The 25,797-nt window shown below is 41.8% G+C and overlaps 1 protein-coding gene across 1 annotated transcript in view; it reads right to left on the bottom strand.

Moving 5' to 3' along the window:
- The window catches only part of tmeff1a (transmembrane protein with EGF-like and two follistatin-like domains 1a), a 96,718-nt gene extending 71,193 nt beyond the window's left edge, over positions 1-25,525 (bottom strand). Inside the window, exon 1 of the mRNA XM_056391405.1 lies at positions 23,123-25,525. Coding sequence (XP_056247380.1) covers positions 23,123-23,279 — 157 coding nt within the window. The 5' untranslated portion in view covers positions 23,280-25,525. The remainder of the gene's footprint in view (positions 1-23,122) is intronic.
- Positions 25,526-25,797: the final 272 nt, after the last annotated feature.

Here is a 25,797-nt window from a genome sequence, read left to right as displayed (position 1 = left end):
GGCTAGTCATTTCCCTCCGTTTCCAGCATGTATGCTAGGGTAAGCTAACCACATACTATCTCCATCTCTGTACTTAACCTACAGACATGATCTGAACATCTCAGTCTCGGAAAGATGTTTGATTTGAGTAAAAGCTAACTGTATTGTTTAATTTACTGCACATTGCTCAAAACTGTTTATCAGTACTTGTGGTTGTGGTCTACACTGAACTGCTATCTGCTCAATTAAAAGGTTTTCCTGTCCGACTCTGTAGTCCCAGTGATTCTCTGAAGTCTCCGATTTCTGTCTGGTTGCGGTTTGCCTCTTGCCGCTTGTTTATCACAGTAACTCAGCTTCTTCACTGAGGTTTTATTCTTTCAGCAGCCGACTGACCACAACGGGAGTGGTTCAGTCTAAAGCTCCCTTTTGTCTTCCAGAGGAGACGGAGCGATGCCTCATGTCAAGCTAAAGCTGTAAAAGCAAATTGAACAGTGCTCACATCACAATGGGGAGGGGTGGGGGGGGTCATGTGATGCTGCTTTAGAATCCATATCAGGGTGAAAAAATGTTAACCCATCTCCACAGAGTTGTTAACACGCTGACAGTGAGATTTATGTGATTGCTCGGGTTAAGAGATGATGAGGTTAAAGACTCGGAGCTGAGGCAGAGTCTGACAGATGGTTAAAGAGGAAAAAAGTGAGAATAAAAACAACCTGAGAGCTGGAAATTGAAAATGCAAATGCGGGTGGATCCACAAAACCAAGACGACGCTCTGCTCAGCTGTCAGGTGTCTTTGACTTCATGACAGCTGCGTTAAACAAAACGCATCAGCTTTATAATTAAGGTTTCTAAATGTATTGTTCCTGCCGTGAGGCTGAATGACTCTTTGGTCTTTGTGTTTCAGGCTCCTCAGGAGCAGTGGCAGGCTGTGACAGATTTCGGGTCGGTTGTGAGCTCATGGCGTCCTGACAGCGGCGTCCACGAGGCTCATAAACAGTCCCAACATGCAGAGAGGCAGTAAACAGTCTGTGAGAATCGCCTGGAGGAGGACAAAAGCCCCTCTCAGACTCTGTTTGGCTCTGTGTGCAGACTCTCTGAAGAGCTTTCCACTGTAAAAGCAGCACTTCACCCCAAAAACAAAGCAGATTTATTGCAAGCAAATCACACAGACAGAGCAGATCTGAACAGAAACTCAACACTCTACAAAGTTAAGAGCTGCAAACCCTGATTTTTATGGTGTTTATGGCCGACACTTTTACAGCTATAGCCATTCAGTGTATTTACATCCAGCTATGACCTCTGTGTATGTTCATCTGCATTGTATCTGGTGAAGGATTCAGATGCATGACCATGCACAACATTTGCCGCATCTCAGTTTGTGTACTTCCATACTCACACTTGATATTTTGAGGGTTGGCGATCTGGCAAGAAAATCACATGGCAATCATCTTGGGTAGATTCCTGATCTGAATCACAATCCGTTTTCTGTTTCCACTCTGGTTTTATTGTACAAGACTATGAGGTGGTGTTACACATTTTCCCGCCACTTTGATGCTTCTTTCGGGTTGTTTGTCTGCTTGTTGCTATTCTTCACCCACAATGCTGCCTTCTCTTTATGAACTGTCACAACCAATCTCACTTTTTGCTCAGTTCATGTGGAATATTCTTTTGGACAGCGCTCTTATTTATTTATAAGGTGATTTATGGAAGCATGGACAGACTGTAACTCCACCCGTCTTGGACTGCAGCTGGTGATGGTGGTTCTTGCTCTGCTCAGGTGGAGAAGTGCTCCATGTGCTGCTATGCCAACTCCGCTGAGGCTGCAGACCAGAACAAGGACTGCTGTCATATGCCAAAGTAAGGCAAAGTAAGCTCAAAACGGTGAAAAAGTCGATTGTGGAACGGTGGACACTCCTCACCCTCCAAAGTCGCCATTTTGGTGGAAAGGGAGGGAACGCCATCGTATTTTCAAATAAGTGAAAATGGCTGCCAAGAAAGTTAAGTCATTTCTGCTGATTGCACAACAGCAGTGTCTGATCTGAGAAAACACAGCCACGTTGAAAAGCACACACTACACCAGTGAGTCTACTGTGTACACAGAGAACGACATGCGAGTGCAATGACTGATGTGTCCGATCTAGGACACAGATACAGAAGAACTGATTCATGTACGTACCATACATGTTGTGGACGACAAAATGAGTTCAGTATTTCAGTATCGGACGAAGTTCTGCTTTATTAAACAAGACTAAAGCTGTGCGTCTCTTCAGAACTGCCTGTTGGACGGTCGGACAGATATGGAGAAAAACCCTCCAACCCAACACCAAACATTGGACACCGGATTTCGGAAGCTGTGTTTGACCTTTTTCTGCAATTTTTCCTGAAATCTGATCACACCCACGTCATGCTGCAATTGGTGAACTGGACTTCTCTATTTTTTCATTCCTTTACACAGATATTTCTGTCACGTTTCATGTGCAGCAATATAAATGTCTGCCACGAGAAACTGTCTGACAATGTGCACCATTATTCCCGTTTTTATACCATATCATGTGGACATCTTGAGGAAAAGCTACTGAAGCCGCTGAAGTCATGATGGAGTCATGACCGTCTGTACATAATTGTTTTGTCGAGACGTTTCAGACCCTTTGAACTGGTCATTAGCTGCAGCTTTATAACGTTAGAATCTACTCGCTCAGCGCAGTGGATTTTCATGGTGCAGTGAGTGAAATGGAAACCAGCAGCAACCTCAAGGTCAGGAACACACATTCACAAACCTCACATGCTGAGTTACGTCTTGAAAACACGTCAAAACACGACTCAAAAAAACGCAGCTTTCACCCTTCATCAAACCGGCTCATCTTCCTCTCTGAGCCAACACACAGACAGATTTATATGCCCCCCCCCCCCCCCCGTCTGCCTTTTTGCAGCATTGAATGGATTCTCCCGAAGACTCGGCCAGGCGAGACTAATCAGGTCCCATTCCAATTCTGGGCACAGCGGAGGACACCAGACCCCGGTCCCCCGAGCTCAAACAGTAAACCAGCAGGTGATTTGCACTTGATGCATTTTAATTGGTGCACAAAGAGATCCAGAGCTGTGTGTGCGTGTGCGTGTGCGTGTGTGTGTGTGTGTGTGTGTGTGCGTGTGTGTGTGTGTGTGTGTGTGTGTCTGAAGGAGCCTTCAGACACTTCTGTGGGTTTAGAGATGCACAGGAGCTGACCCCGGCTCAAGCTCGAGGCTCTTTGTGCGTCCGCGATCAATGGGGAGGGGAAGCTAACCCTGAGCGCCGTGGCAGCTAATGGCTCCACAGCGAACTCGCAGCGACAAAGGCTGAGGAGGATGAAAGAAGGCCGGAGAGCTGTAGACAGGCATACCAACAAACCACCGTGAGGATGATGTACGACTGCTGCAGAATTAAAACACAGCAGCACTGAATTATGAAGAACCTCTGGCATGAAAATATTGGTTCAATCAATTCCTGCAGAATAAATAAATGTCTGAATCGGCCTCCGTGGGTTATTTTGTCATGCAGAATTCATCACCATCAGATAGATGCAGCTCTTTATCCTCCAGCTAATAACAAGAGTGACGGGACATAAAGACAGGGGAGGCTCTCAGCTCACACATATTCACCGGGAAAATGTTGATTGATTGGAGGATTTATGTTCAGTCATGAAGGAAGATCTGTTACAAAAGTCACCAGAAGATGTGCTAATATCTCCGCACGTGCAGGTCTCAAATTTCACCTGAGTAAAATGTTCAATGTGGAAGTGAAGAACCGAAAATATTAATGAATAAAAAATATGTCAGTCGTGCATTTAAAAGGGGGACAAATGAGTGGCTTCATTAAGGGATTAGAATATAAAAAAAGTATTTTTAGTTAGTCTCTGCTGGTTTAGAGGATTTCAAGGAGAAAAAAACCTGCGATAATTTAAATGCCAAACATTAAAACCACCCCTGAGTTTTAACCTTAATTAAAATGAAAACTCTTTGAAGGTACAAAAGGTTTTTAATGGGAAAATTCATGGTTTAATTAATAGATTATAATAATATATTTAGGAATTTCTCTTTGGATTTCACCATAGTTTCACTGGTTTTATGGGAGAAAAACCCACGACAATCAACTAACTAATATATATATAAAGCCACCCTGGTGTTTGCACCTTGAGTTTTTTCATGGGTTTAAAAAAAAAAGGAAAATTAATCGGTTCAGGGACTTTGATAATAATTAAGTATTTTTTAGACAGACAACCATTCACACTCACAGCCACACCTATGGTCAATTTAGAGTATCCAATTAGCCTTGTCTCCATTTGCATGTCTTTGGACTGTGGGAGGAAGCCGGAGTACCCGGAGACCACGGGGAGAACATGCAAACTCCACACAGAAAGATCCTGCGTCCGAGCCGGGACTCGAACCCAGAACCTTCTTGCCGTGCAGCCCATTGACAACGTAAAGGTCCCATATAGTATAAAGCTAGATGTCCATGTGTTTTCTTAAAATGAACATGAAAACTGACCATATTACATTAACATCACACCCTGAACTGAGCTATTATTAAAAAATGAAATGCAAAATTAATTAAGTAATTCATGTATTAAGTATTTCCATGTGGTTGAGGAGCTTTTTAATCAATAACGCCACCCCTGAATTTAAATCTTTATCAAAACATAAGGTTTCTTAAAGGTACAGCTGTTTTCTCATAAAGTGTTAAGAGAACACTTAATAGATGAATTAATAGATTATGCAATTTTAAGGAATTTTAATGGGTTTTCTGCAGAAGAAAAGAAGAGAGAATTAAAACCAACCAAAAATATATAAGTTCCCCCTTAATGTGAACCTTCATTAAAATTAAAGCCCTTTAAAAGTAATTCAGAAGTGGACTTAATGTTGTTAACCCCATCCAAAACACCACAGTATAATCAAAATACACTATAATCTGTTAATTGATCCAATAATTCATTCACATATAAGAAAAATTTGACCAAACAGATAATGAACACCAACATGTCTGTTGGCTTTGGAGAGATAAGTCTTTTGTCATCAGTCGTATCAGAGTATTTTGTGATATCTCAGTCTGGAAACAGCTTTTTAATGTTCACAGTCAGCTGATGTTAACAGGATGTCTCATCTATCCACAGCAAACTGACAGGAAAACACTGCTCCACATTCAGCTCCACATCTCAGATACACTTTTAACCTGGAGCTCAAGTCTTTAGGAAACAGGAAGCGCTTCACTCCTGAGCCTGATTGTGGAGGAGAAAAAAGCAAATGCACTCAGCAGCAGTGGAGGCAAAATGCTGTGATCTGGATGTGATCACGGTTTAGTGAGACCGAGAGGCTGAAAAAACAAAGACGACGACTCCTGCTAACGCAGACACAACATGGTGAGAGCGAGGCGCCAGGCTTCTCCTGTTACCATGGTGTTTACCACAATGCCAAGCTCTAAGTAAGGGATGTGGTTTCACTGGGAACAGAGAATATGAATAAGTGACTCCTCTGAGGCCGTGGTATTGAAATTTAAAAGCTGCAGCAATCAATATTTTTCTATCAGCAAAAGATCTAATGAGAGGTGTCGCTCACATTGAGAATATCTGCAGCTTTTCAGTCTCTTTTAGCTCCTAGTTTTTGGTTTTGTGGCATGTTTCCTGTCTGGTTCAGTCTCAGTGTTTTCATCAAACAGCAGCAAACAGCAGACAGACTCAGTCAGAGAACAGCTGGTGAACATAGTGGAGCATCTAGCAGCTAAAGAGCCAGATATTTCCCTCAGGAGCTGGTGGAGACCAAACACAGAGCAATAAGGGAATATTGTTGTTAATACAGAAGTGAGACTCTCCTGTATTTAATGAGCTGTGGTTCAAAGTGGTTCTCAAACTTTTTCACATCAAGGACCATGGAACCTCATCTGTCCCCCCAGGAACCACCTCAAGGACCCCTGGGGTGTCCCTGGATGCCACTTTCAGAACCACTGCTCTGGAGAACAGTTTATTGAACTACAAAAATACAAAGTGATGCATCACTTTTCACTCGCAAAAACAAACTTTGGCAGAGTCCAGTCAGCAGCTAAAGCTTCACTGGACACGTTAACACAGTCAACATGAATCATCTGCAGTTGATGTGATCTACCACCCTCAAGAAGAAAGACACAGTGAGAGGCTGCTGATGTTACCTGCAGGTTTTCTACATCATCCTTTACAAGTAAAAAATAAAAATCAGAGTTAAAAGGTCCACCTTTAATCCATATAATATAGATATTTACATTAAAACGTTACACCAGCTTAAAGGAAGTGTGATTTATGTCATCTCTCTCCTGTTGTGCCTGGATGAGCCACACAGGGAGGTCAGCCTTCTCCACTGACACCAGCTGAATTTGCAGAAGCTGCTCTCAGAATAAATATCCGCCGGCAAAGACAAAAAGAAAGAATCCGACACATGAAGAACAACGTCATGTGAATAAAAAGAGACTCAGCTGCTCTCTGCAGCGAACACGTCGAGAGCTGAGAACGTCCTTCGGGAGCTGGAGGTCTGAGAGTAAAGAGGGACGTAGATCAGCGGTCAGATGATAAAACATCATCTCCTCCCGTCTCAGAGTGAAACCAAACACTTCCAGGTTCCCAACAGGACATCAGTGGGACCATGTGACCTGAACCTTCCTACAGAATTGAATCATATATAACATGCAAGGCAAGTTTTCCTTTTTCTTTCTTCCTTTAATGCTGCTACACTTTGATCTGTTTTATTGCTTATTTAACTGTTTTATTCTGAAAATATTTAAATATTTGTTTATTCATTTTCTGTATGTGTGTTTTGTAGCAAGTACATCTTCATTTCATTGTGCAGTCCTGTGTTGTACAGTAGAGTATACACAGTTTCTTCCTTTTCTTGGACCTGTGCAAACGAGAGGAGGATTGTGACGTGAGCTGGACAAGATCGATATTAATACTGGTATAAATGTAATCAGGGGCCAGTTGAATAAAACACCTTAAGTTTTCTACTTAAGTCTGACACTGAAGGTTTAATTTCTCTTTAGCTGAGGAATTACTTCTTTGCAGCAGTGAAAGAGATTTTACAGCAGTAAAATTCTACTGTTTCCATGGAGACTGTTGTTCTGCTTCCATTAGCACTTGTGATGCCTGTTATTGACTTTAGGGAAGTCGGTAACATTAAAGAAGCAGCTATCAAATCTTCCTGCTGTTCTGACAGGAACTTCATCAGGAACATCACAGTGATGTGTTCATTTTCTTCATTTATCAACACAAACTCAGACATGATGCTGTTTTTTATCCCTTACTTCAGTCTCTAAGGTCTTTTGTGCAGTTTCACTGACTTTAAATGATTCCTTAAGTATAAGAGCAATATAAGGAGAAAACCTTAAATACTTATGTGAACAATCTTAAGGAGAAGACTTAGAGGTCTTTTGTGCAACTCTTTTTATTTTAAGGAAACTTTAACTCAGATTTTAAGGAAAATCTTAAACTTAAAGCTCCATATAGTATAAAGGTAGATGTCCATGTGTTTGATTATAGATCATGTCCAGGTTCTATATTAATACTCTGAAAGTATCAAAGCCTCAGTCCACAGAGAAATGCACACAGCCTTCATTCAGAAACTGAGCCTTAAAACCAGCCGTCAGGACTTCTGGAACTTTGTGATGTCACAACAAAGCAATCAACCCACTCAGCCACAGCCCAAGCCCCGCCCACCAGGACCCACCATCCAACCATTGCACGATTTGGTTTCTCTGAGTGTCTACCTAAAATCTGCTATATTTTTATCGGATCACTCTGAACACAGTCAGCCAATCAGAAGAGAGGCTCAGACTCTCGTCTCTCCTGATTGGCTCACCGACCTGTTGTTACTAGAGCTCCAGAGAGAAGCCTGAGAGAGGAGATGTAAAACTACATTGAGATGGTTTTTGGTTCTTAAAACCACAAATATATGTTCTGAAGGATCAACACTTTAAATAAAACACAGGAGAAGAGAAAATATGGAGCTTTAAATTGTGTAACAAGAGAAGGATTTAGACTTTTGATAAAAAATATACATCGGTCGCAATTTAGTCTTTGCAGTTTCGTCCTGAAGTTCCTGTTGTGTGTCTTATGTGCCCCACCACTCTGTTCATCGCTCTGCTGTGTGTTGACTGTTTGTCAGCCTCAGTACCACCAAGACAAATGACTGTACTGCCACTGCTCTCCAGATATAAGTGATTCTGGCTCCCTGCAGATTGGAAACACACTGCGGTTCAACCCATCCTAACATACAAACCAAACCTAAATCACCTCTCTTGTATTTAGCATTTTGATGAGCCCTATTTCTTTAATCGGGCCTGTGTTTCACAGGGAGACACATGTCTTGGTGAAGGAGAGCAGCAGCAGCAGCAGCAGTGTGGAGGCCGGAGTCACTCAAAATCTGACAAATGAGGCCTCCGCAATTTCACTGCCTTCATAAACCTGCCATTCACGCCTAATCTACAGAGCAATCGACACATGCGGTATTACCTCGCATAATTGACAGCCCACACATTAAGCCAGTGTCAGAGAAATCATTTTAATTTTCTCAGCGAGGGGGAGGAGGTTGTCGCCAAATCTTAATTGTTCCCTTGGTTGGAAGCCCAAACGTCCTGGGAGTTTAGGACGTGTCAGTTGAGCGATGCGGCGACGGCACAGGCAGAGTGTAAGAGACGATGTCGGGATGATGTCAGGAAGATGGGTTTTTGTTTCACCTCGTTTTGGATGTGGGCTGCAGGGACTGCTGCGTCAGTGGGCAAACCTGCCTGAACACATAGATGATAAGACAAAGTCTGCAGAGGCTTTCAGGTGATGCAACACCCCTTCTCTCTGGCAGCCATGTTGGAGGTCCTCACCTCTTATTGGCTGTGTTTCTGATGCCGCTTCACTTAATGCATTTCTGCTCCTTGCTCATAACCCTCTGTAAATGGCTCTAGTCTCAGACGCTCATCCATCATCACAGTCGTGGTGCCATTCATCCACATTACATGACACAAAGTGAACTTAAAGACGTTGTAACTACTCAGTGGAAAGCTGTGTTTGGTCTCAGCGCCGTGCACCAAAGCAAAGATGCGCCTGCTGGACTTGTTCAGGATTTCATCACTTTGTGCAGAGACAAGAGTAGAAGCAAGTACCAACAAAACCAACAGGAGCTCCCGGTCACTCAGGAAATGATCTGAGCCGTTACAAACATGCACAGAGTTAGTCCGGCCTCAGACTGCCTCATCGTGTCCAAAGCAACTCACAGCTTTGCTCCGCACATGGACACTGAACCACATTTCTGGTTCATTATCTTGCTCGAGGACACTTCCATATGCGGACTGGGAGAACTGGGGATCAAACCACCAACCGTCTGACCACCAAGGATAGCCAACCTGCTCTACTGCTACTGTCTGTTTGGGCCATTTCTCCAGTCAATGTAAAATTTTACTAAGCAGCCTTGGTGTTAACGTGTCAGCCCGTGGAAATGGTGTGAGACACGAGCCGTCTCTCAGATCTAGGGATGTCACGATACCAGATGTTTGGTAGTCTGTACCACTACCAATGAAATTCCACTCCAGTTTAAACTGACTAACATGGTGAGAGACAGATGGTGTGAAAATATTCATTTAAAAAGTCATTGTTATGTTCTGACAGACTGGATGGTGATGACAGTAGCCTGCTAATGCTGTGAGCACCCAGCGCCCATTATGAGCTGTGACTTTGTTAGCTAAGCTAATGTTAGCCTTTGTAAACACTGAGTGTGGAGCATTGCTACAACTAAACAATATGAAAATTATTACATTGCAATTCTAACAACAAGATCATGCTTTTTGTGTACAATTTTGTTGAGATATTCATGATCCCAGAAGATGGATCCTATGACTTTTGTTCTGGCGCCACCATGATCACGGTAATGATGTTGGTGGTGTGAGTCTGCTACAGACCAAAACACACCTGAAGAAACGCTCGGTTGAATGATGTATTTCAAATAGGTTAAAATTCTCACAGTTAATAGTGGTGAAAAGGTCAGGTAAATAGTTTTTGAGCAGGATAGTGACTCATTTCCTGCACTGCTGTACTGTACTGTTCTCTAGCTGACCTGACTTTTGACCCATGACCTCACATTGGAGGAGGTGGCAATCAAAGAGTAAGGAGACAAAAAAAAAAACATCATCCCCTACAGGAAGTGAGGTTTCATGTTCCTTCAGTAGAATCACCGCGAAAATAACCTGAAGTAACGAGAGCGAGATCAAAGAAGTGGATCAATCACACGCTCGCTGCTCCACACGTCCTCACCTGCGGTCGGAAGGTGTCAAGATTTACATTTTTAGGAGAGAACCTGATCTGAGGCTGCGGCTGACTGAGATTAGCCCCGTTTGAAGTGCAAACATGAGTGTTTCCGTGGCGGCTGATAGCCGGCGCTGCGGGGCGATGGAGAGGAGCTAGAGAAACAACGGGGGGGGGGGGGGGGCGGCTCTATGTGCACCTGAGGGCCTGCAGGCTACAACACACCTGTAGAGCTGCCAGATCACCTTACTGTGAGTCACTGCAGCATCCACTGCTAATCAAACACAATGTAGAGGCTGATGAGTGCTCTTTCCCTGAACGCCGCTGGCCTCACAGATTGTGGTTTTAGGTGTTTGCAGGTTTCCACTACAAATCACTCGTCTAATGACAGGACGGTTCTGAGAGTTGTTCTGAAACAGAGGCGACACCCAGGAATAAGAGCTCTCTCGGCTCCTACACACAAAACCCCCAAATGACAGATGTGAAAAACTTTTTTTTTTGTCTTTCACTAAAGGAAACAACACTTTGGTCCCAAGCCAAAAACCTCAATAACTACTGGTTTGATTTGGTGTGAAAGTTTGTTCAGGTGATCCTCTGACTTTGGTTCTAGCGCCACCATGAGGTTTATATTTATGTTTTCAGTGCAGCGGATGAATCATTGGATGGATTGTGATTAAATGTGGTTCAGATGTTCATCTTCCCCTCAGGATGAACTGAAGTAAACTGACTTTTCATCTAGCACCTTCATCAGGTCACATTTGAATTTGTCCAATACTTTTTTATGACCAAACGACTGCAGAAGTAGTACTTTGTAAGTAAGATGGTGAATGTGGTTAACATTGTATCTGCTAAACATCGGCATTTGAGCATGTTGGCATGCCCCCATTCGCATTTAGCACTAGCTAATGTATGGCTAAGGACCGTATGTCTTTTTGATTAAAAAGCCAATCTAATGTCAAATTTATGACACTGCTGCTATAAGAAGATGAATGTACATCCAATTATCATATACCAGATGTTCCCAACTAAGGGATTAACAGGGGAGGAAGGCAGAAATATATTTTGCTGCACAAAATAATCTTTATTTTTTCAGATTCTCCTCTAAATCGCTTTTCCAGCAAAATCCAACTAGAACAAGGAGGGAAAACAAATTCGTAAACAGATGCACGCAATGAGTAAGTGGTCACAGGATGACAGGGCTGGGGTCCCCACAGTGTTTGGAGTGTCCCCACAGCCAATGCTAATGAGCCAGTTCTTCTATTCATTCAAAACAAACCACAAACTGGATTCTACTTGAGAATTTAATGAATTGTAATGATTAAAACTGAAATATTCAGATTTAAAAGTCCCATATAGTATAAAGGCAGATGTCCATGTGTTGTTTGATTTGAAAGCAGGTCTAGGTTCTATATTAATACTGTAAAAGTAATTAAAATCAGCCGTCAGGACTTTTGGAACTTTGTGATGTCACAAAAGAGCAGTAACTGCTCTCAACCATGCCTAAAGCTCCGCCCACCTGGACCCACCATCCAACCTTGCAGGATTTGGTTTGTTTACCTGATATCTGCTACATTTTTATTGGATCACTCAGAAAACAGTCAGCCAATCAGGAGAGAGGCTCAGAGCCTCCTCTCTTCTGATTGGCTCACTGACCTGTTGTTTCTAGAGCTCCAGAGAGAAGCCTGAGAGAGGAGATGTAAAACTACACTGAGATGGTTTTTGTTTCTTAAAACCACAAATATATCTTCTGATGGATCAACACTTCAAATAAAACACAGAAGAAGAGGAAAATATGGGGCTTAAATATTCACTCAGAAAGTGAATCAGAGAGTCAACATGTGAACAAACAACAACAACGACAACAAACAACTCCAGACAGTTTGACATAGACAGACTCTCTCCTGACAGACAGCTGTGGCTTCACCCGAAGAGCACCTTGACTTTTCAACACGTTTTATCCCCCAGGCTTAATTAAACTCCGAGAACCATGGCAGATTTAGAAAGTACACATGCAGCCAGTTGACAAACAGCTTTTATTGCCTCATGAAAGACAATTAAAAGCGCCTGTCACCCTGTAGCACTGCAGATAATTGGTTTGCCCTAAACTCAGCCGGCAAAACTGATCGGTGGATAATTCCTTCTCAGCTGGAGCGAAGCGGCGCTCGGAGAAAGTGAAGCGACATCAATGAAAACCCTCCGCAGGCTGATCCAATCTGGCCTTCAAAAATATAATCTGTCATACACACTTGGTCCTGGCATTTCGTTTTTAGGATGCTCCAACTCAAAATGAGCAGGCAGTTTCTCTGACTAAAAGAACACCAAGACCTCATGGTGGTTTAATCCTTGAGGATCAATTAATGTCCACAAGAGGTTTTATTTAAAACTAATATCAACCACTGCAGAATCTATCCGTCTCTCCTCTTCAGAAACCTTGACACTCCCCGAAAATCATTTTGCTTCATTTTTCTTAGTGATTCTTTGACTTTTATAAACGACTTTATGCTGAGATGAACACTGAGAGAAACTGCACTGAAAGTCATCAAATAACACAAACAGTCTGGCCATGCAGCAGCTACAGCTAAATGCTAACGTGGGCATGCTAACATGCTCACATGTTTAGTAGGTACAATGTTTATCATATTCACAATCTTCTGTCCTGCAGGTGCTTGATCATAAACCAAAGTATTAGACAAATTCAAATGTGACCTGATGATGGTGCTAAATGAAAAGTCAGTATGACTACAATAAATACAATGAAGTCACTTACAGAGGAGCATGAATGTCTGAAACACATTTCATTAAAATCGGTCTAGTCAAGATATTTCACTCAAAACCACAAAGGTGAACCTCATGGTGGTGCTACAGGAAAAGTCGAAGGATCACTATTACTAGTATTCATCATCTGTGGACCATAAAAATCTGTGCGTAATTTGGTTCCACTTGAAAAAATGTACAGAGGATAACCAAAGTTTGTTGGTTTCACACACTGCATCCTTACATATCTACCAAATTTTCATTTCAGGCATCATCAGAATTATTAGGATTCATCCTCTGGGAACCATGAATGTCTGCAGAAAACTGCATGGTAACTTCAATCTGGACCAAAGCGGTCAGCCGAATAACCAATATGGCCGTCCTTAGAGTTATGACGCTAGCAAGGCTAAAACAGCAGCGATGTTGATTCTGATGAGAACAAACCTATTTGTTACCTCAATATTTTACACCACAGGCGACGTGGAGACCCGAACATCACGCCACATGTGTTCATGATCATTAACCTTCTGCTCTAACAGCCTCCACTCTTCTGGTCTGCAGAGATTTACTCGCAGTCAGACACCAGAGCATCATGGAGGTGCGGTGCTGCTGATCAGGTCTGGTTCACAGTCGGTGTTCCAGCTCATGCCAGAGGTGTACGTTAGGTTTCTGTGCAGAAAAGTCAAGGTCTTCAACGCCGCACGCCAGCTTTGTGTCACGTTGAAACAGGAAGCAGACAAACACAAACTGTCATTGTTTTAGTTATAGGAGCTACAGGGCCCAAATATCCATACATAGAGTTGTCCTCAAACTTCATAAAACTGATTAGATGACCAGTAACGATCCAAAGTGTGTCACCGTCATCAGTCTATACTAAACCTGTTAACATGCTCTATATTTCCCCCCAGACTTCATTACATAACCCGGACGCCTTTTAAGACCATTAAAATTATGAAATGAACTCGACACGCGTCTCCAGACCTTCTGACAAGTCTCTGTTCACCAGATCGATGCTGCCGGGTCTCACAGGACTTAAAAACCTGCATTTGGTTTGAGGGGCTCCAGTCAGTCATGTAAGTGACGGGGAGTTTGAGCGGGCGATGATAGCGAACAGAGAGTCGAGCTCCGACATCTCCGAAAACCTCCAGGGGACGACGGGAAACGTCCTTGACTGAGACGCGGGAGTCAACGGCCGCCACGGGGGGGGGGGGGGGGGGTTTCCATCTTTAACTTCCTCCAGCTACATGAAAAACAAACCTGGCTACAAAGACACTTCTGCTTCCGGATTAAACACTTTATAAAGCCACGGAATAAACCAAACACAAAACTACTGTGACGACACTGAAAAAATATTCCTATCATGGCATTTATGTCTGAAACCGAGTCATTAAATCTAATTTTTTTTTTAAAAGCAACCTGCCTCATCCTTGTCTGTCGGTGAAAGATTCTTCCTGCGTTAATATTTTATATAGACAAAATATCTTGGGATGATGGATTTAACTGTGGAATGTAATTTAGACGTGAACATTTGTGGACATTTTGTCCTGATGTGACTGTTCGTACAGAGAGGGAGAGTCTCTGAAATGAACTTTTTATGAGGCGCAAAAGACAGATTCTGAGAATAATAATCTCAGCACCACCCACTGCCTCCTGTCCTCGTGTTTATTAAAGCAAGTGAAGTGTCATCAATCAGCCGCATCTGCATGGAAATACTTAAAAGTGTCTGATATGTAAAAACCTGGGGGTGGTGTCATTACTGTGCCAGAAACATGATTAATGTTGTTGTTTCTGCTGGTGTCTGCTGCTCTTTTAATACACTGATATTATTTCAGAAGGAACATGTTGTCGTTTATCATCTGTTTCTGCTCCATCATGAGGAATAAAATGCTTGTTAAACAGTGTCACACACACACACACACACACACACACACACACACACACACACCTTCAACATGGTCAGTTTACATTTCTACAAACTGGAAAATAAAGTTTCACTCCTGTGTTTACGCCATCAGTTGTTGATAAATCAGTTTGATAAAGCATTGTTGTAATATTTAATATTAGTCATATCAAAAGACTATATTGAGACCATTTGCAAATTTACCAACAATTACCAACAATTTCTGGAGCCCAAGAACCAACTTTTACGCTCAATATTCAGATGTCTTTCAGGTCAGAATCTTTTGAATAAGTATCACAGGATATATTTTAATTACATCATATTAATTACTCTTATTTATTACTTAACTTTCTATTTAAAGAGCATTCCATTTTTCACTGCTGGTGTTGCTTCTTGTGAGGACGGAATATTTTCACATGCAGGACAGAAAGTCAAAAGTTTATGAAAGGTAAAATGACAACTGAATAAAATGGAATGAATTAATAAAAATCAAAGTAAATAAGGAGAAATCACATCAAGAGAAATGCTGTCAACATGCTGCAAATGGCAAACACAGGAGAAACACAGAAAATCACTAATTTTGATAACTGACTCCATCCATCCATCCATCCATCCATCCATCCATCCATCCATCCATCCGTCCATCCACCTGGCTTTGGTTGTTCAGTTGTTGGGAGCTCTGTCTCAGAGATTTCAATCTCCAATACAATGAAGTCAATGACATTTCATTTGGTTCTGGCTCAGAATTTCGGCGGAAACATTTTGCAGAGACAATGTCCTGGTTGTTCTGAACAATGCTCAAAGACGGGCTTTCACTGAAGCCACTTCCAGCTGAAGAAACCGTTTCCCTGACAACTGCTCACACTGAGGTCTGGGGATCGTCTGAAGCACCAAGGACACGGATTCTAAAAATACAAGTTGCTTCTCAAGTTTATCACTTTCAATAACGTGCACGTGGACATATAGATATAGAGACAATGGAGACGCTCCGGCAGGTTTCTCACGATGTGAACCGAACACTTAAAGTCAAACAAATCAGACGCGGCAAAGGCTCGGCATCGACCGTTTGTTAAGGTTGTTCTGTAACTGAGCATCCCGCTGCCAGGCCGATCATCCTGGTTATATGTTGCAGAATACGCCCTCCATTTATTAACGTGCTGATTTCCCAGCAGCACAAAGGGCCATTCTTGAGAGCCCACCGAGGCGTCGTTATATCAGTGAATCCCAGAAAGGCAACAGCAACACTACTCCACGCCAAAGAGCTTTACATCCCACGGCGTTTCCTCGAAAACTCCCTCCACATTCACAGCTCTCTACCTGCTCTTCACTATTCTGCAGCATCCCTCCTGGGCCGCAGAAGGATTACTGTTGTTCTCATCATCAGCTGCTCTGGATGAGAGCTCCTGCTAAATGGCCTGAGTGTAACTTGTAAACAGCGTAGACAGAACATCAATATTCATCTGCAGCTCCGTTAATGTCAGAGCTCCTGTTGAAATTTTAATCATGCCTGCTGCGGGATGTCTGTCGTGGACACGGAGTTTCCCTCCACCAGACGTCACGGCGGGAGGTGAAGAGGGCTGATGAACACGGATGAGCCACCGAGGCAGAGAGATTTCACAAGTTTGTAAGGGGCTCTCCCGGGAGGCGAGCGTTTAAAAGCCTCACAGAGGGTCACATTATTCAGGAGGTTTTCATCTATCCCGGCGAGGGTGAGCGCACTGCTTCTCAATTACCTCCAAACCATCTGTGCTGTCGTTTCCCGTTGTCGCTACAAGGACTGGTTTACAGATGTGTTTTCAGGCGACATTTCAGCAGAAATAACACAGATGTAGAGTTTGGTTTATGACCGCTGTACCTGTTGGGGTTCATCCAGGCACTCGGCCAAGTTCTGCCATTTTAGGAGATTTATTACAGAAAGTAAAGATGTGTAACTTCAGAGTGGAGCAGTGGGGCTGGGAAAACCTACTCAAGTAAAACATCAGCATGAGTGATGAGTGGAGTCTGAGGCTATTTAAAGTACCGTCCAGTTTGTACCTGCTCCTGTGTCTAGTGAACAAGTTTATCGTCAGTCATGTGACTAGTCTATGAATTGCCAGACTGTCCCTGACAACCACATCCACATCGAAACATCAGCGTTGCATATTTGTCAGGTCATCTCTCTTTTATGTGCCATTTGAGTCAATACTATATTTCCATTTATGATAAGTGCAGCAGATAACTGTAATAATATTTCAAATGGGGATACAAGCATCAAAATTGTTTTTTCCCTCTGAGGCCATTCATTTGCAAATTCCCATTAGCCAGTTGAAATTTTAAAAAGCCGCCATTTTCCAAGATGGCCACCATGTCCAGCATAGGAAACATATATTTCTAACACAGTTTTACCCATTGAACAGATTTAAATGATTTTGTAGTTGAATCCTATGTTTTTGACTATGAGAATTTCATAATTCAAAATTCTTAATGCCAATTAAACAATAATTTAATAATTTTTATGCTGACAAGGTTTTCGGCCTGTCCCTCACTATGGTTGTTCTAATTCAGCAGGAATTTTAATTTGTAAGGCAAGGCAAGTTTATTTGTATAGCATATTTCAACAACAATTCAAAGTGCTTTACATAGAGCATAAAAGGCATCAAGACAGAAAATCAAAACAACACAAGTAAAAAGACATTTAAATACAATTAAAAAGTTTGTAAAACTGTAAAATGTAGGTAAACCACTTCATTTCATTTTTTACAGTGTACCAAATTTCGCCTTCAACGTTTTTAAAATGTATGATTTGACACCTAGGTCATTCATATGGGAAAAATTGTGGGTGAATTTATTGCAAAAATAAAATTTCCTTGCCAGAAATGTCAGCCATCTTGAATTTCTGAGCGGCTAACGTGTTTTATCGAAAGAGCTATACCCAAGGTGGATTTGTGCCAAGTTTAGTACTTGTATCCACATTTCTACTGAAATGTGCAGTTATCTGTTGTGCTAGAAGCCGTTCTAAACAAACTTCTCTCATGTCTTTGAAAACTCATTTCACAGACTTCATCCTCCAGTCACAATCTCAGATGACGTGGCCAGTATCTGTGGTCAGTCCCAGCGTGTGGACACATTTGGGGAAGTATAAAGAACTTTCAATCCCAGATTGGATTGAAGATAACTCAGTGATTCCTTTACTGTCTACTTCTATCACTTCTTTTCTTCTACTGAAGTTAGCATGCTAACCGGCTCGCTCTGGTCCATCTAATCATTTTCCGATACCGAGTCACTGTAGAGTCCATGCTGCCCTGAAGAAGTAGCTGCTCAGAGGACTTATTATACCCTTTGAACTTGTAAATGTAACAACAACGGAAGCTAAACAGCTGTTAATGCTAACATTAGCTATGTAGCAATAGGAAAACTTACATAAAATAAAATGTGAATCGTGGCAGCAAGGCCTGGTATTATTCAACCCATCAAATCTGAATCATACCTGCTGGATGAGACTAACTGTGCGCTACGAGAAGCAATCAATACAATCACAATCCAAGAGACTGTGGAGACGATCAGTCGTGTCAGATGTATATCCCGAATCAATGCCTCCATGCACCACAAAATGACACATCACAAACATGTGGCGCACAGAGCTGTGGTCCAAACCAGCTGCCAGAAAGACGAACATGTGCAGAACATTCACAGCGGAGATTAGAGGCAGAGATTCATACTCATTGATTTCATTTGTTCTCAGAGTGCTTCAAGGACGATCGACACCGGAGACGGACAGAACGTCAGGGCGGGTCACCCATAACTGTTTGTCCAGGTTGGACTGCTGTGATGGTGGAACAGTTGTCAATGTGCTGATGTTTTTCTATTACTAAACTTTGACTGTAGATGTTTTGGTTCCAACTCGGTTTGTCTTAATAACAAATAAGAAACAGTTTGAGCTGAAGAAACATTTCCAACTGTTCACTGATTCTATTTTGGTAAAATAAAAGATGGCAAATCTGACACAATGGATATAACAGACTCAGCTGGAAAGCTGAACCCACAAACCTGCAAAATGACTTTTAATGTGGTGAAGTGATTCTGAAAAGCTCCAGCTTCTCTTTAGAAAATACAATGTCAATATATTTTTAATACAATAGTTCGGAGTCCCAGTGTTTAATATGTCTGTCAGAAGATATCAAGATGTTTCCTACTAGAGCTGCAACTAATGATTACTTTCATTATCAATTAAACTGACTGTTTTAATAGTTTCAAATTAATTTTTTGATTGTTTGACTAATCGATAAAACAACTAACCAATGCAGCTCTATATCAAAGCCTGATGTATCTTCTTCCTCTGAGCCATAGAGTTCCATTGTTTCCAAAAACTATTAAAGGTCCCATATAGTCTAAAGGCAGATGTCCATGTGTTGTTTGATTATAAATCAAGTCTAGGTTCTATATTAACACTGTGAAAGTATCAAAGCCTCAGTCCACAGAGAAATGCACACAGCCTGTATTCAGAAACTGAGTCTTAAAACCAGCCGTCAGGACTTCTGGAACTTTGTGATGTCACAACAAAACAGTCACAACCCTCAGCCTTGCAACAAGCCCCGCCCACCTGGACCCACCATCCAACCTTGCAAGATTTGGTTTCTCCTGCGGCTTGGCTGGTTGGCGAAAGGATACAACCATGAGGTGGAGATTCTAGTTCAAAATGAAACTATGAATTTCTAAAGTGTTTTTAAGATTTACATCACATTACATTTACATCATCAGTAAGAGCCAATGGACAGAGGAGGGAAGTCAGAAAGTGAAGAGATGGACTAGCATGGGTTGATTCTGCACACAGGATCTGATGACAATAAGAAAAATACATAATAATATGTTGGCTGCTGCTTGTATCTTCACCTCATCTTCACCCAGGCACCTTGTTCTTTGCACAAATTTGTTGGAAGCAAATGGGAAAAGTAAACTCCAGGCTTCAAATCGTCCTCTGAGGGGTTTATAACTGACGTCAGAAAGCCCATAACCACACTCTCCACACACTATGTTTTACAGTACAGCCATAATACCAGTGAATAATGGTTCGCTATAAATACTTGATGTTTCTCCAGGGCTGTATTTTCCCTTCAAACTCTGCACACATCGGCCCGCTGCTTCCAACAAAGTGCCACAAGCCATTCTGTTTCTGTTTCTCCTGCATCTGTAAAAGCCTTCCTTTCTTCTGTTGTCTGACAAACAACGGTTCTGAGAGCAGCGCAGTCAATTATCTGGAATCAAGACTTGGTACGGTGCAACATGGAGCGGCCAGTGTGTGTGTGTGTGTGTGAATGACACTTCCTGTGTTATAGGTATTTGGTTTTGGGGTGTGTGTGTGTGTGTGTGTGTGTGTGTGTGTGTGTGTGTGTGTGTGTGTGTGTGTGTGTGTGTGTGTGTGAGAGAGAGAGAGAGAGCAGGGATCAGGATGGCAGCGTCGCTCATCTGTGAGGAAAACGCTCCACTTCTCAATGCAAACAGCACAAGAAAAAGCCAATTCAGTGGTTCATTAATAAAACATGGCGGAAGTAGGTTATTCCAGACACTCCAGAGTGACAGCTAACACTCATTTACATGACTGCTGTTTTTTTCTTTTAAATATTTAATAAAAAAGCTCTAAAGAGAAAGAGCAGGACAACACTATAATGAATTCATGAATATTATATATTAATGCAGCAGGATACAAACATGATTGCAGATAGCAGGGTCTATAATCGCTGTCAGGATATATTGCAGGAAGGCTGAGTGACAGAAACACTTCTCTGCCTCTAATATATTCATTTAAGCTTTTTATTAATGGAGATTTGTACCTGCTGTCCTAATATATCTAAATATAATGCAGTGTTACCTGCTGAATATACATGTACATATAAAGTGGTTCAAATCAGCTCCACCAGCTACAGCATTATATATAATATTCAGCTTAAATGTCGGTGCATCAATAATAATAAACTACTTCTCTGAAATACTATGACAGGGGCCTTTTTACTTATTACATTTTGCTGATAACATCACACAATATTGCGTAGGATACCGTACTAGTGAAAGTAGACCAATATTTTTATGTTGTAAAAATACCCCCCCCCCCCCCGACAAAAACCATCCCCCCATCCACTTCCTGGTTACGTTTTGGCGTAAGTTAGCGACATACGCAGGAGTGCTTCATCTTGAGTCGACTGAGTTACTGAGCGGAACATGTTGAATTTATGTCTTGGAGTTTTCAATATATTGTTGCAGTGCACTACAACATATTTCATCTTATTTATTTTGCTCATATTTAGCTGTATTTATGATTTTTATATACTCAAAATATGTTTAGTTTTCAGTAGGTTGTAGAAGTACACTAATGTTACAACATAGTTGATCTAATTTATTTTTATAAATTTTTATATTGTATTAATTGTCTATATTTAGATGTAAAATATATTTTTTATGTATTTCTTATTAGTTTTTCCATTGAATTGTAAAGTTAAAGTTCAAGAAAGTATTATTTGAAGCAGTCGTGAAGTCCTATTATCAATCTATTCCTCAATTATTTATATTCCTTTAGTTCATAAGGGTCCACAGATCAAAAGAATCAAAAGCATTTTTCATAAAAGGTGAATATTGTCATGTGAAGTGACAGTCGGATGACACATAAAAATGTTCAAGTTTCTGCTGGGAGGCTGTGAGTATGTTTGTTTTTTGTTAGTTTACTGCCCAGTTATGAACTCTTAACCAACAAGTGAGCCAGCTAACTTTTTCTCTGCCAAGAAACAACAACAAAAAAAAAAAGAAAAATCTAATTGGATAACTATATTTTGTTGGTTTTAGCTTCACTTCTGAAGCTGCTATAGCAGCCAGCGCAACACTGTTTTTAATCACAGTAAAAAATGGGGAGGGGGTCAGTTCATTAGTGATGTAAAAGGTGCCAAACCATTAAGAGTTTCATATACAAGGGGAAGGACTTAGGTTAGAGGGGGCCCGTGTAGTGTAGCCAGTACTCTACTAAAACTCCTTGTTTTCATCACAGTTCTGAATTAGCTGGAAGAGCTTTGGAAGAACAGTAAAAAGAGTGTTACAGTTAAAAAAAATCCAATCTGCTTAAAGTAAAAGCCTGAATGAAGTTTCTCAGCATCTTAAAAAAAATGGGCGCACTTCTACAATATTTCTTAGGTGGGCGAAAAGCTGTTTCGATCAGAATCTAAAAAGTTTCCAAACCTGGTAGAAAGTGTCTCTTTTGGCTTTGGGGCCGACTTTAAAACATTACTGCTGGTCCACTGAGCGACCGCAGACAGGCAGGTGCTGAAGTCAGAGATAATTCACTGATGTCATTTGGCTGGAGGGAAATGTAAAGTCTATAAAGCTCTTTGAAACCACCTCCTATATGAAATATAATGAGACTGATATTAAGATTTGCCTCGTTTTACAGCTAAAGTGACTTGTTCATCTTTCATTTGTTGCATCCGCACACGTTATTTATCGCACTGCTGCATTGAGTTTATTTGTGATGAATATATGTGCTCAATAAATAAAACTGTTGTAAAACACTGAAATTTAAATTAGATGAAACACAAAAAACATACTAATTTTTATATTGTGGAAACTGAAATTTCTTTTTGCCACCACATAGTATTCGTATTAAAACAACGTATCATGACCAAAACTGTCAGTGACAAACTAATACTGTTTAAAAATGCCAAGATAAAGTCGCTATGGTCGAACATCTGACCCTCAGAAGCTTCTACAGGTCTCCAGCATTAACACAGTGATGATAACATGCAATAAATGTCATAAACTCCATCCCTGTCAGGATGTATTGATACTGCAGCAGGTCCAAATACCTTCAGTTCCCTTCCAATACTCAATATTACAGACATAACATTGATTTTCTGCAGGAACATTAATGTGACTCAGATCTTTCACTGGGCTGGAAACTTCAGTGCACAGCACAAACACACCAACAGCAACATGAGACACTCGATGGCAGAGAACTCCTCTATAATTAGACTCATATGATTCCTCATGAGGTGCAAAGGTCACAATAAACTCTGACACACAGGAAGTCACAGGAGACATCTTAAATCCACACCACTGGTTTCTCCCTGCAGTGTGAACCCACAGGTGCAGCTCGTTCCCTCCCATATGAAAGTGATTATTTTCCAAGGTGCACCCACAGCAGACGCATCACACACAGCAGCAGCAGCAGCGGCAGCGGCGGCGGCTTTCTTACCTGTGCAGTCCTTCCCTTTGCCTTTGCACTCCCCGCTCTGTGGATAATAAGACGCCCGCGCCTCAGGCAGGTAGAGCAGCAGAGACAGCAGACAGGCGGACACCAGGCACCGGATAACCCCGCCGGGACACCTCCCAGGGCCTGACACCATGATCATAATGGAGGTGATGATAATGATCCAACCTCCAGACACCGGCTGAGACAGTTCAACTCGGTTTTCGGTTCAGGTGCAGAGGCGTGCGGACAGTCTAGCGTTGTAATCCCCGGTGAAGCAGCAGAAAACACCCCGGCTGCCTCGCGCTGTGCCCCGCTGAAAGCAGAGCGCCAGAGACCGGAGAGAGAGAGAGAGAGAGAGGAGCAGACAAAGTGCAGAAGTCTGTGGTGACGATGGAGGAATGTGCAGAGAGCTCCTCGCCTGATTCCGCGTTCAGGAAGCCTCGGAGGCGGTCCGGTTCGTCCAGGGTAGAGGCAGAGGAGACAGCGGCAGCATCCTCGCCGTCCGTCCGTCCTTCCTCCGCACCGAAGCTCCGCGTCAGATTTTGTCTGATACAGATTATAATTGTCCGACGTCGAACACGTAACGACCCCTGCACGTCCCGATCCCCCAGGACGAGTGATTATCACGGCGCTCCGGCGGCGTTTTCCGCGCGGTACGAATGAGGATGTTCGAGGCTCCGGCGGAGCGGTGCGGTGCGGAGCGGAGCGGAGACGCGGTGCGTAAAGAGAGCAGCAGCTGCAACCACAACAAAGAGATCTGGACTGAGGAGGAGAGGACAGACAGGCTGGTCACGTGAGAGGATGCAATACACACCCCTCCACCTCCACGCCCCTTACGCACGCGCGCGCACGCACGCACTCCTTAATATTGAATGCAACCTGCAAAATGCAGAAAATGGGATGATTAGGGATGTACATGTTTTAGGAGCAGGGCCACAGGTGAATTTCTTTTTTTCTTTTTTAGAATTCTGACTTTAAATTCAGATGTGACAATGAAGATGCCAATTGGATTATTGCAGTTTCTTTTTAGTTATCTTGACCTTGCTGAGCTGAAGAGCAGCAGGAGAACAGGTGTGCTAACTGGCCAGCTCACACAGGTGACCTGAGTGTTCTTTGTTCTGGCCCTTCACCTTTGTCCCTGAGTGTGTCGAGTGAATTTATTTCATAATAGTTCCTCAAGTCATGTTGATTTGGTTGTTAAGCAGTACATCTCATCTCCTTGGTTTGTTCTCACATGGTTATATAGCGCATTTAGAGTGAGAATGTATTGATGAATTGATTGATGTTTCTTTCATTTGTAGAAATATAACCACTAACACCTGACTGACGGCAAGCAACAGATTAAATACTTTCAAATGGAACCTGCTGACTGCTTCTACTGCTTTGCTCACATTCAAGTACAAGTAAAAATCCAGTATAATCCTAGAACACATCACATACAAGCACAATTTTTCACATGTGAAGAAATTGTGCTTGTGTTGAAGAGATTTGTATATGTAAAAAGAAAAAAGATTGATTTTAGATTTGTGAACAAATGACATTAGTGGTTGAGGTCAACATCTGTGTACAAATACAAAGCAGAAAACTATGAGGGACCAAAAATTACATAAGTATAATAAAATAAATCAATATATACCGAAATAAATACACAAATAAATGTAAAATAAAAATATTTTGGTAATAAAAAGTGCTGTTTCTGTATTTTTACATTTATTATTATTATTATTCTCCCACTGGGGGCAAGCTAGCTGCCTCCCAACTGGATATTTACAATAAAAGTTTTAAATGGAGAAGTGCCAGTTGTAGTTCCCTTTATGTTACTCACCAAAACAAAAGTTATACATAAATGAGTGCATGAATAAGAAGTCACTGTTACCACCTGTAAGATGAGTTTGCCGTTCCAGCGAGTGTACAGGACGAAGGAAGATAACTGCCGACTGAGTATAGCCTCCATGTTGTCATGGTACTTTCTACCAAATGTGCTGTAAACAGCAAATGGACTGAATGGTTACAATAAACTCAATGGTAAAGAAATGACTGGAGTTTGTCTCAAAACTCTGTGTGTGTAAAATGTAAATCCACAAGTGTAGAACTGAGATCCACAAATGCTTTTCTGCCTCACACATAGACATTTTATTCCCAAATGTCTGTTTGAAAGTTGTAAATGTTCGGAAAATATATTCACAAATACTTCCCATTTATTTGTAAATGAATAGAATGTATTTACAGATATGATTTGTTTGTATACTTGCAGATCTGCTTTATATTTGCAAGATATTTTTGTGAGTTTACAAAATGTATTTTTTGTATTTGTGGTAGGTGCTTCATATTTACAGATTGCACATTTACACACAGATTGTCAAGTTGTTCACACAAATAAAACCGAGACAAATCTACCTCCACACAAATATTAAAAAGAAGCAATTGTATTTTAAAAGTAAAAGTCTTGTGATTTTCTCATATGTGTTCTGCTGGGGCGATGACAACAGTTGATCTGGATCCATTAGAAACACAGACCGGAGCAGAGACTCTACCTGAGTGTAATATGGAAGAAGGTGGAGACGGCTCCATCGCTGGAGTCAGAGCCTTCCTGGTCCAATAGACTCCAATACAAGTGAAAGTTGTTCAGTCAGATGTTTTATTTGAGTTCATGTACTGCAGTACAGAAAACTTTGTTG

Source organism: Seriola aureovittata, chromosome 12 (genome assembly GCF_021018895.1).
Source record: "Seriola aureovittata isolate HTS-2021-v1 ecotype China chromosome 12, ASM2101889v1, whole genome shotgun sequence".
NCBI lineage: Eukaryota > Metazoa > Chordata > Actinopteri > Carangiformes > Carangidae > Seriola > Seriola aureovittata.
This window is presented reverse-complemented; position numbering and strand designations above follow the sequence as displayed.